Raw genomic sequence first — 12,566 nt, 5'->3', positions numbered from 1 at the left:
GTGTGGCCACTTGAGTGACGGTTAAACAGCCACTGCTGTCACTAGAGTCGAGCTAGGCGGGCGTGGTTTCAGCAAACAGTCACCTCAGCTTCACCCACGTCGCGCCTTTTTACCCATTTTCGGATATCCGCCAGTGATGCGCGGCCAAGATGGAGACGGCAGGCACCGCCTACTATTGGCTTCAAAAACGATCTTCAGAAATCTATGGGTGACGTCACGGACACTACATCCATATTTTTTACAGTCTATGGTTTATTTTTCATTTTAGGGTGAACTTAACTATCTTTTTAAATAAACATTTGTTTCACATACAATGTAAGTGTATCACCTAAATATAAGAAACCTTTTTTAGTTGGAAATTTATTAATTTATTTATCAAAACATATTTACTTGTATAAGAGAAAATAATAACCAGACAAAACAAGATACTGTATCATCTCATCCCTTCAGATGTGCCTCTAATAAAAGGTAAACAAAAGAAAAATTTATAAAAAAAAAAAACTTTCTTTGCTCATTCTTAAAATGAGAACACAATTGACCACTTGTTTTATTTTGATAATAATACATTTTAAAGTTGTTCTTAGTGTAACATTAGTTCAGTTTAGCAATGTGAATAAACTAATATTTTGTTTGCTATGCATGCACATTTGGCAAGATTAAAAATGTACAAAAGTTTAGCCGTCACAGGTTCAGAGCTTCCACCACCTTCCTCTCTTCAGGAATACCATTTACCTACAATCAGAAGAGCTTTTTAGAAGCAAACTCATCTGATTCTGTCTTAAAACACACAACATCACACATTACCAGACATGCAGAGATAAATACTTGCCTCTAGCCTTCGAAAAGTCGACATACAATAATTATCTCCTTTGTTAGCATGAATAAATGAACAGGCATGTTAGACAGAAAAAAAGTAAAACCTCGGATGGCAGTTCTTTATGTGTACACTGGGGTTCACTAGAGGGCAATGAAAAAGGCTGAACTGCCAGGACCGCCCAATAGAAAAACATCAAAATAAGACTTTAAGTCTATTTCACTGTGGTATCTGCAGTAATTTGCACTTGCTTGAGACGAAAGCTAAGCCATATATTATTGACTTACTGCACTTACCAGAGGTCTGCTGCTGTGGTATTTGGATTTGATTTTGAAGATTTCTGTAAAGAAAATAATAAAAGCCAAGTTCAATGACAAAAAGAGTCATTACTAACACACATAATTTACTACGGTACACAGCCTTGGTTTTCACACTGACAGCACGTGAAGATGGAAACCAAGCAAAAGTCATTTATTACTTTTTGCCAGAATATACAAACACATATCCCGATCCCCTGCAGAATAGTATTTTAACAGCAGTGGACAATCCACTAATAATATTAGGGCATCGAGTGGCAGTAATGCCTACTAAAAACATGAACGGTCTTGGCAACCTCCAGCCTCAAAACTGTCAGTGTAAACAGGAAATCATTTAAAGTTCAATGCCCTCCTTAATAGATGTTTTAATCTATTCCAAGCTGTTCTCAACTTAGTCAGATTTAATACCAGGCCACTGGAAGATCCAAGTTTACAGTAACCTACATTTCATCTCTTCTTTACTCAAATCTGCCAAACCAGAAATGTTTAAAAATGGCTATCATGGTTAACAGACTCACGTCTGCGTTTGCATGAGCGGCATGCTGGTGGTCTCGTAGTTGTCGGGATGAATGGGCGGCACCACCTCCCCGCTTACAGGATGGAAAACCGGCAGTGTTGAGAGAGGCCACGAGATCTCCCTGTTTTTAGACATGCTGCGAAGCTCCTTAGTTGACTTCTGAATGGAGCTGTGGTGGACCAGCTGAATACTGGGGAAAAATTGAGAAATAGAATGTCGAAGCAAGCACAAGATCCTGTTTATACAGTACACAACATGCACAAAAGTATAGAGTAGAATATCTGATATAAACATTTATTTGTTTATATTAGTAATCAATACTGCGTCTTAAACAACTGACATCTATTTAGCCTATAGGCTAGCCTATATCGAGAATCTGATCTGACTGTCACTAAAGCAGCTGACCCATTGATGACATCATGAAGACACAGAGGTGATGTCATGAATGAGATGGATATGAACATCAACATGATGGAGAACAGAAAACTTTAGGAGGGAAAACAGAACCTATCCAAAGGAAGTAAAAAGGGTCAAATAAAGGGAATGAAAAGCCAAGACCACAGGAGAGGAAACACTTACGCTGGTGTTTGCATGTTTCTTTTTTCCCTAGAAACAAAACAAAATGACTGAATTAAATTCTAATATTGATAGTTAAACAACCACACAAAAGCCAAAGGGGAGAGAGTCAGGTACGAATGAAAGGGGAATGGAGCGGTGCAGATGGATAAACTGAAGTCTGGTGGTGGGGGGATCTCCCTCGGGCTGAAGTTGTTCTGATGGTGGGTGACATCATCAGGAAACACACTGGGATTGGCTGAAGGCGGAGAGGAAACATCTGTCGGGATGATTTTGAATACAACAGATGGAACCTTGGGTCTGATTGGGTCTCAGTAAATGATTAAATGCTGACCAGAGAGATGGATGCTTGATGAGGATGGGAAGCTGCTTTTTGGCAGGGATGTGACCCTGTCTTGCTACACCTTTCATAAATAAAGGTGCAACAAGATTTTCTACGTATATCTCTCAGAAACTGGCCTATAGGATACTGTACTATCCCTACACAGTTTACACCTGTGACTGCAGTCAAATATATAATTGTTCATTTGTTTGAATGCGTGCGTTTTTTCACCAACAGTTTACTTACACCCCTTCCCGTCTGCAGCACATGGTGTAACCGATGATGAAGAAGAGGACGAGGGCAACTGCGGAGGGCACAGCTAATGTGACCAAGAAGTCAGTAAAGTAGTCTCGACTTTTCAGCGACCCAGAAGGAGGGTTGTACTCTCCGATGTCCAGTAGCACACCCGTGCCAGGATCAGGACGATTACTGTGCACAGGAACAACCTTTGTGATGTCCACCTTAAAGACCAAAGACAAACCGGGGGTCAACATGAATCCGTATGATGTAAAGTTAGGTTTTTTCTTTAAAATATCTGAAACTACTGTTACTGAAAACATTTAAGCAGTACAATTGAACACATCTGAAGATCCGGTGCTCACCAGAGAGATCTTGCACCAGTCGATATTAAACTGAGCTCTGAACTTTTTATCGCAGCTGATGACGGGCTCCATCTCCTGACTGCAGCGCAGCTGGTTCTGCGGAGTCTCCACTTCTCGCAGACACGATGAGAACTGTACGTCTGCGCCTACCATAACATAAACTCTGTGCATGCCAGAGTATCAAATCAGGGTTTTATTTTACAAGTTTTTAAAGGAAAACATCACAGTTTTTCAATATTTTACTATGTTCTTACCTTAACTTCAGCACATCGACCTTGGGTGCAGTAATATTGATGGAAGTTTGAGCGGGAGGGAGTGATGATGTTACTGCACGCTGAGGTCGAAGTGCTGCAAAACTAAGTGCTCTTCTGCCATACAACATAGTTCTCATTTTTTATCCACTTAAAAATCGGCACTTTTTATTTTGTGCCACCATACTTACTCGTGTAACTACTCATGTAACAGTCTTTAAATAGGGAAAATATGGAAGTGTTTGGTGGCTTCTAAATTTTCATCCCTGTTTGGATCCTAAGGAATGAATGGGGCTAGGCTAAATGCTAACACATTCACGGCACACTGTACAAAGATTAAGTGCACGCATTGAAAAAAGAAAGGTATGTATTAATTTGCTAATTTCAGGTAAGAACATAGTAAAATATTGAAAAACGGTGGTGTTTTCCTTTAAGCATACTTACAATACTTCTACTTTACTGTACAGTATATATTTACTGATATTATCTGAAAGCTGAAAATAAGCTTTGCATTGATGTATGGTTTGTTAGAATAGGACAATATTTGGCTGAGATTTGAAAATCTGGAATCTGCTCATTGGCGGCCGATGACTTCTCTTCCGAGGGGCGTGAATTTAAAATATGTGTTTGTTGCATCATGTGAACCTATGTGCATCATATGTCATGTCAAAATATATGCCTGATGCACACGTGTCGAATGGGTTTATGCTCACGTTTACAAAAAACTTGCAAGACTCTGATTACACATGACTAAGCGAGTATCTGGCAAACGTGAGCATCACTTTAAACATAAACCCATTTATGGGTCTGCAGCAAACTCATATTTTGACATGACACATGATGCACATAAGTTTACATGACGGGTCGAACACATATTTTGAAATGACGAGCCACACACATGAAGGGCTAAATACATGTTGTGACAAGCTTTGCATCGTGCACCCTCGAAAAATTAGTCACTGGTCACCACTGAATCTCAGAGTGCAAAATATTGAGAAAATCGGCTTCAAAGTTGCCAAATTAAGTGCTTAGCAACACACATTACTAATGATAAATAAAAAAATTATACATTTACGATAGGAAATTTACTAAATATCTTCATGATACATGATCTTTACTTGATATCCTAATAATTTTTGGCATAAAAGAAAAATCAATCATTTTGATACAATGTATTGCTGCCTATTGCTACAAATATACCCGTGCGACTCATGACTGATTTTGTGGTTCAGGGTCACATATAATTTCTGTGCTGATAAGCTATTTTAGTGTATTTCAGCGTGTTTTTAGGTCTCACCCCTCTTTTAGATCATTGATGGGTAATGGGACTCTTCCGCCCCGGTCCAGTGCTGATGTGATGTTGATAGCATTGAGCCTCTCAGGTTGCCACACGTTCTTCACAGCACCGAGAAAATCTCCCAACACCTCGCTGGCCAACATCTCCTCAACGTTCATGTTTTTGATGAAAAACTCTGCTTGATAGGGTAGAGGAAACTCTGCCAAACGACAGAAAGAGAGGAAGACATCAGGCATCATTGTATAATAAGGTGGCTCTTATGTTGAATTGGCTGTTATGATGGGAGGCAGATGGTGCGGGCTATATTGTAACAGTTGCTTAGATGAACACAGACAGAAATTCTGTGTTCATCTAAGGCTTGAAATCTAACTCATTCGATCAGTATAAATACAAAGCAGATTTGCTGAATTGAGATGGCAAATCTGAATTTTTTTTGATAATCCAAAAACATTTATTTCTATGCCCTAATACTCTATTTATTAAAAATAAACACTTTAGCCACATTGCAGTTTATATATATTTAAAGGAAAACACCACTGTTTTTCAATATTTTACTATGTTTTACCTCAACTTAGACGAATTAATACATACCTATCTTTTATTGATGCAGGCACTTTTAATCTTTGTACAGCGTCTCGTGAAAGTGTTAGCATTTAGCCTAGGCCCATTCATTCCTTAGGATCCAAACATGGATGAATTTAGAAGCCACCAAACACTTCCATGTTTTCACTATTTAAAGACTGTTACATGAGTAGTTACACGAGTAAGTATGGTGGCACAAAATAAAACTTTTGTTTGGAGCCACAGGAATAAATGGGGCTAGGCTAAATGCTAACACATTCAAGAAGCGCTGTACAAAGATTAAAAGTGCATGCATTGACAAAAGATAGGTATGTATTAATTAGTCTAAGTTGAAGTAAAAACCATAGTAAAATGTAAAAAACGTAGTAAAAACATAGTAAAAAACGGTGGTGTTTTCCTTTAATAAATAATACTTTTATAACTTTCAGGGTGGTAACTTTTATAACCCCATGTCTGATTCATGACACAAACACATGTACACTCATTACTAAGGATTATTCTACATACAAAAGAGCTTTCTGTGAAACAATAGAGCTCTTTACTGAGCATATGGCTGCATGATATAATAAGATTTGTTAAATCGACACTGATCTTGGCTCTCACCTTCTGTAGACATGATGTGTATGACCAAGTTGTGCCTGGCAGTTTCAAAAGTGCGTCTGTTATATGCAGTAATCTGCAACACGCAAGGGTGAAAGTTTAAGCTCAGCTCAGGACAGCTTTACATTCATACCATGCAGACGATGTCGGAACCAGATGCAAATGCAAACTAATAATGTCTTAAGTTTAGAAAGGTAAAAAAAACTTAATGTGAATGATACACATAGAGGAGAATAATTTATCTTTGACCTATACTTACATTCCAACCAAAAATGACTGAATTTATTTTTTCAAAAATAAAAAAAAATACTGTGGCCTTTTAACTATTAAACTCACATACGAGTCGGATACAGCAGAAAATCAATTCTTAAAAACTTTACACACCTCTATGATGGTCGGATTGCTCACAAGCTCACCGGTCGGTGAGCCATAGAGGACTCCATCACTATGTGGGGTTCTCTGAATGTACCTCAGCCATCCAGGCCTGTCTGGATAGCCTTTCAGATTGGTGTTAAATGTGATTGGGTCATTACTAGCATCGCCTGGAATAAAAAATGTATTTATTTGATAGTTCACCTAAATGAATCTTAGCCTAAGTCACCATTCATTTTTAGCATAGATAAAGATTCAATGAAAGTGAATGGAAGCTGAGGCTGTTGGTCATTAAAAGTGAAACAATGACAACCTAAAGCATTATGGTCAGTATAAGAGAGGCTGTGCTGTATTTTGAGCATGCATAAAAATATTTCAGTGAAACATTCACTCTAAGGCATCTTAAATGAGTAAGTGAAATAATAAATATACCTGCTTTTGGATATGGTGGGAACTCCCCTTTAAAGTATTCTCTCTCTAGCACATGAACAAACAGCACCCCAGCAGAAGGATAAACAGTGCGGTCTGCATGTGACTTGGAGAGGATGGTGACCACTAGTGCAGAGAGAAATGCAAATCTAATTATTAGGCAATTTTACAGCAGCTTGTTGTGTTCACATTCATAACTGAAAACATACAAAAAACATAACCAAACATACAACATAACCAAAACCAGTGAAATTATACAGTAAAAAAGTGTATAAATATAAAAAATTATTCATTTTAATTAATAAAATATTATAATAAACTGCTTATAGATAAGATTGTATTTGTTAACATTAATTAGTTAAAGGTGCAGTGTGTAATTTTTAGAAGGATCTCTTGACAGAAATGCAAAATTATATACAAAACTATAATATTAGGGGTGTGTAAAGACCTTTCATAATGAACCGTTATGTTTTCATTACCTTAGAATGAGACATTTTTATCTACATACACCAAGGGTCCCCTTACGTGGGAGTCGCCATTTTGTGCCGCATGTTTCTACAGAAGCCCTTAACGGACAAACTTTCTTTACTAAGTTGTCTCCGACGATGACATGTTTTCCGGCGGTGACTACCGTAGCTTCTCTATACGTTTTAAAAGCGAGTGGTGAGCAGTGGACTGAGCCGTTGGCTGCAATTCGCAACCTCACCACTAGATGCCACTAAAATTTACACACTGCACCTTTAATACATTAGCTTACATAAACAATACATCAACAGCATTTATTAATCCTAGTTCATGTTTTTGTCAGCATTTACTAATAAATATTTAAGAACAAAAGTTACCGTTTGAGCCTTGCAAATACACATATAAAAACTATTTTCCTGCAATATAACAATTTACAAAATGGAAAATAAATGCGGTGGCATAGAAGAACCACTTTTGGTTTACAAAAGATGCTTTTGGTTAAAGGTTCTCCAAAAAACATTTTATTCTTATGTTTTTACCATCTGTAGTACCCTTTTCCACTACAAAAAACCTTTTCTGTGCATGTTAAAGGAAAACACCACCATTTTTCCATATTTTACTATGTTCTTACCCCAACTTAGATGAATTAATACATACCTATCTTTTTCAATGCGTGCACTTAATCTTTGTACAGTGTGTTGTAAATGTGTTAGCATTTAGCCAAGCCCCATTCATTCCTTAGGATCCAAACAGGGATGAATTTAGAAGCCACCAAACACTTCCATGTTTTGCCTATTTAAAGACTGTTAGATGAGTAGTTACCCCAGTAATATGGTGGCACAAAATAAAACGTGGTGATTTTTTAAACAGACAAAAAATGAGAACTATATTGTATGGCTGAAGAGCACTTAGTTTGCAGCACTTCGACACACTAAGAATTCATTCGTCCAAGTTGAGGTAAGAACATAGTAAAATATTGAAAAACTGTGGTGTTTTTCCTTTAACGGTTACAGCCCAACAAAGGACCATTTTGGAAAGTTGATGTCTTATAGTGGAACTGAGATAATATTTAAAAAGGATTATATTTCTCGTTTTGTCTAGTTGAAAGACTTCCCTTGTCTATTATGACTTTTGTTTATTATTTATTTTTAATAAATGTATGTAATGGGGTGTTTCTCTTGCCTGTATTACACAACTGAAAATATAATTTGTGTAGGAATGTGTGAGAATGTGCTATGCAAGCGAGTGGGTGAATGCGTCTTGGGCATTAGGCCACTGACTCTCATTGGCTGGTGTATTGACGGTAGTACAGTGAGTCACAATCTCTAAACATTTCACAGTCACTTTCACATGCCACATTAATCGCTGTTCACTGACACAACACATCCACAGTACTTCTTATTCAAGCATTATTTCAGAAAACTGAGGTAGTTTTTGCAGCAGTTTATATAATGATAATATATTACTGCTGGAAGAATGCTTGCCAACAAGCCTTTCCAGTGTCTTCTCCTCTCTGATTTCCATTTCTGTCTCTTCTTTCACTTCACTGCTGGTTTTTAATCACTACAGGGGAGTGTGCTGCAAATCCCCTGCAGTACTACACTATAGAGCAGCAGTAATCTCTTCATGCCTTCAGATACAAAACATACATTTCCTAGTGCATTATCTAATGCAAAACATTTACTTAATAGAGGATGCTTTTAAAAACTTCTCCAACAAACATATTGTTTTGCCTCAAATATATATATTTTAACCCAGTGGATTTGGATTATGTTAATATGGACATGTGCTTTTCGAAGTTTGCCATTGTCGACCCCCTTCAAGAATAACACGAGGGCATTAATATAAAATTATTTGTTTGTTTTCAGCTAAAAAAAGTAAGTGAAATACATCTGTCATGGCATTAAGGTGAGAAAATTTGAAGAAAAAAAATAAAATAATAATGTGCAAAGATTGCACAAATCCAAACCATTCAGGAAACGCAAAAACACATCTAATTGTAAAGAGCTCTGAGATCAGCTGTGTCATTAGTGTCAATATATCACTAACGGTTATGCCCATGGTACACATTGATCTGTTTTCAGGGGTGTAAATGACTGGTTTTGAATAGGGTCACAGATGCATACTTTGAATAATTGCAGTGCCAGATGTCACCCTGTTGGTGACCTTAGCCCAGAGCCTAATATAAACCTGATAACAAATAAACCATATTACCGCGGCTATAAAATCATCAGAATAATACTGTGTGTGAACACAAGGACAACTGAAGCTAATGCATGACATTTTATTCTAATACATCAACCATTATTGGTTAATGCCAAACTTTTGATGGCAAGTGACCGTACACATGGAGAACCACACACACACACATATGCAAACACACAGTGCATACATTATTACAGACCAAGCCCTGCAGTTGGAATGGCTAATCCAGGTTTATGCTTCTACGGGCCGACCTTCACTGGGCCAAATTGAGGATATTCATCATGTGCCTACTGAGAAAAGACACTTTCTCTCTCTCTCTCTCTCTCTCTCTCTCTCTCTCGTTTCATGGCACAGTCAGGGATGTCTTACTGAACTGCCGAATCGACCCTGTGCTGACTTCTCTTTTCCGGTCAGGGGAATTCAAAAGCTTCACAATTCATAGGGAAGAAACGGTACAGACTAAATGCAGTAGTGCGAGACAGCAGACATGTAATTGTAAACTGTTCAACGTACTACTGCCTGGAAGTGAATGTTATCCACAAAACTGGGTCAGCCTGTCACAACTAAGCTGCAGCCAGGATTCAAGGTGAGAGATGCTTTTCTCAGGATGTCCAGCATTTACCATAATACAAATTGAAATTTGCCTTTTGATACATACAATATAAATAACTTTAAGGGACATTTTGAAAATGCTAAATCTATTATGCACTCAAACATGTATTATTGAACATATTAGGTGTTGCATCACACTGCCTACTGCATGTTATGAAATCCAAACAGTTTGTTAAAAGGAGAAGTTTACTTTGCTACTTTAATAAAGTGAGAAGGAAAGTGAATTAATTATACAGGTTGAAGCTTCAATAGGTTGGCAATTGTTAGGCCCAAAAATGTGTTAAGACACTTCAAACTTCGGCAGTGTTTCAAAACTTCGTGAGTTGACTACCTAGTTAGCACTTTGTGGGCTTCATCGAGTCCTTTGTTTTGAGCATCTTTTGTTTTTTACTCGAAATGCTCCTACGATGCCCAAAACTGCTGGGTGTGTGTGCGAACTTTGATATCAAAATAGCGCAAAAGCATTTTCTCGCGGTACTTTGATGTCATACAGCAAACGGACTGCAACGCGCCGCAAGAAGTCGCACACATCGGATGTCTAGGTAGGTAGCACACTAGGTTTTGAAACACAAACAATCTCTTCAGTCACTCACCGCCAGTCTGAGACACATATCTCTGTTTGGAGTCGACTAAAGCCCGCATTTGGTCGTGTACGCCATTGGCGCAATGAACAATAAGGGCTTTTATAACGGACACAAAGCAACATGGAGAAAAAAATATTATCATGATCTCACATAACAATGTAACTTACTATGAGAAAATAATGTCGACATCTTACAACATTCCTCTGTTATGAAGGAAAAATATCCAAATGTGCTGACGTTTAGCTCTCGTATCATCATTACTACAGCATGTTTAAAACTTATATCAACTCAATTTGCTGTATTAACGTCAACTACAAGCAATGCGATTAACTAACAAAAACGCTTTGGATCAACGGTCGGTTGGCAATTAGATTTCCCTATGATGCACGAGAGCTATTCCGTTAGCCAGTAAGCTAGCTATCTTCCAGCGGGAAAAAAGCGGCTATTTTTCCAAAGTCGTTATTCAAGCCTCTATACGTACCCGCTATGAGCCACACGAAAACGTCAAGCGAGCCCATAATTCACTTGCCGCATGGATTATTAACATCACACATTAGGAGGGTCGCTGGTGGTCCTCGAGATGTGACAGCCGTAAGCATCATCATCCTCAGCTGCTCATTCCTCCCACTCAGTCTGCCAGCGCGTGTCGTGGGAGCTGACGGGCGCTGGTTGGCTAAAACATCTGGCGCAGATGCTGGAAAAAAATCACATGCACTATTTACAGCAGTCCGTTGGGTCGAAATGGAAATTGTAATGTACTGTATATAAAAGAGAAATAACAGAACAGTAATATAGGTAATATTTGTACTAACAATCCAGTGTTGTATAGTATGGATATGCTGATGAATTTTTAACATTATCATTATATAATATAAATATACGTATATAATCATATAATTTTATGTAATAATGTATAACAATTTTGTGGAGGAGCATAAAATTACAGATAATAATTGAACACACACAAATTGTAAGGTGGCCCAGATCTGGAAATGGCAAAAAAACACTAGGAGACTCTAGTTTGTAGGTAAATAGATATAAATATCATAATTGTTGTTAGAGATACAATAATCGTGAAGGCAAGGCAAGGCAAGGCAAGTTTATTTGTATAGCACATTTCATACACAGAGGTCATTCAAAGTGCTTTACATAGAAAAAATTAATTAGAAAAAAAAATCAAAAATACATGAATTTAAAATATCAATTAAAAGAAAATAAATGAGATTTTAATAAAAATTGTTTAAATGTGTGAAAAAGAATAAAACAGGAATAAAAGTATAAAACAGTTAAAAATAAGAATAAAATCAAGAGAAATAAAAAGAATTAAAATAGTGCATATAAAATATAGTGCAATCAGTTCGGACACAGCATAGTGCTCATTCAGTAAATGCATAGCTAAATTTCATGCAAAAATAATACATTAAAGGGAACCTATTTCATTGCTAAACAACAACATTATTATGTGTATTTTGTATAATACAATGTGTTTATGGTTAAAAAACATCGATTTGAAAAGCTCTGTCTCACTTACTGGCCAGCTAATCTGTACATTGTGATTGGCATGAATACCTCTGATGTCAGCAGGAAATCTGACGCTCCTTACCATGTTTCAAAGATTCGGTCGCATGGCTAACAGGAATTAACTTACAGGCTAAGTCCAAAGCTGGAGAAATGTAAAAAGGAAATGTAAAATCGTGAATCGGACCATAGGTGCCCTTTAATACACCATACGCATATAATGAAAAATTGCTACATTTTTTAACAGTTTTTTAACAAACGTTTTTTTGGCCCTAACCTCAATATAATGTGAGGCTGCACAAAAAATACATAGGCCTACATTAACTGCATATACTCCTGATTTGCTTTATGTAAATGACTTAGTAATTATGTAAACAAGCCTACATGTGTGATGCAAAGGGTGACTAATTTTGTATTTGGTTTCATGCCTCATGAGAGATGTGCTGTTCCAAAGCAGTGTTGTATACAAATTTATGCAATAGCTCTCTATAGGTTTTGAAGAA

The 12,566-nt window shown here is 37.3% G+C and overlaps 2 protein-coding genes across 5 annotated transcripts in view; one reads left to right on the top strand and one right to left on the bottom strand.

Annotated features, from left to right (window-relative positions):
* Positions 1-514: 514 nt before the first annotated feature.
* sgce (sarcoglycan, epsilon) lies at positions 515-11,209 on the bottom strand. 4 transcript variants are annotated; one of them, XM_065291873.1, is made up of 13 exons: positions 11,027-11,208; positions 10,555-10,641; positions 6,683-6,805; positions 6,263-6,420; positions 5,882-5,954; positions 4,697-4,895; positions 3,149-3,311; positions 2,793-3,007; positions 2,228-2,254; positions 1,650-1,838; positions 1,111-1,154; positions 830-867; positions 515-732 (listed from the first exon to the last, which is right to left on the bottom strand). In XM_065291873.1, the coding sequence occupies exons 1-13, from the start codon at positions 11,061-11,063 to the stop codon at positions 682-684; spliced, it is 1,404 nt and encodes a 467-aa protein (XP_065147945.1). In that variant the 5' UTR covers positions 11,064-11,208; the 3' UTR covers positions 515-681. The 4 variants fall into 4 exon arrangements, with proteins under 4 accessions (XP_065147945.1, XP_065147952.1, XP_065147960.1 ...); XM_065291880.1 differs by lacking the exon at positions 2,228-2,254 and having other exon boundaries at positions 11,027-11,209; XM_065291888.2 differs by lacking the exon at positions 830-867 and having other exon boundaries at positions 11,027-11,207.
* Positions 8,746-12,566, top strand: part of ppp1r9a (protein phosphatase 1, regulatory subunit 9A) — a 51,011-nt gene continuing 47,190 nt past the window's right edge. The window contains exon 1 of the mRNA XM_065291812.2: positions 8,746-9,935. The gene's annotated coding sequence lies outside the window, so the exon portion shown is untranslated. The remainder of the gene's footprint in view (positions 9,936-12,566) is intronic.

The sequence above is a fragment of the Paramisgurnus dabryanus genome, chromosome 19 (assembly GCF_030506205.2).
Source record: "Paramisgurnus dabryanus chromosome 19, PD_genome_1.1, whole genome shotgun sequence".
In the NCBI taxonomy this organism is placed as follows: domain Eukaryota; kingdom Metazoa; phylum Chordata; class Actinopteri; order Cypriniformes; family Cobitidae; genus Paramisgurnus; species Paramisgurnus dabryanus.
This window is presented reverse-complemented; position numbering and strand designations above follow the sequence as displayed.

Coding starts and splice junctions, on each gene's coding strand:
- sgce (XM_065291873.1), bottom strand. CDS start 11,063: ATGGGCTCGCTTGACGTTTTCGTGTGGCTCATAGCGG. Junction 5,955..6,262: donor GCAATCCGACCATCATAGAG/GTGTGTAAAGTT, acceptor TGCGTGTTGCAG/ATTACTGCATATAACAGACG. Junction 2,255..2,792: donor TGCTGCAGACGGGAAGGGGT/GTAAGTAAACTG, acceptor TTTTGTTTCTAG/GGAAAAAAGAAACATGCAAA.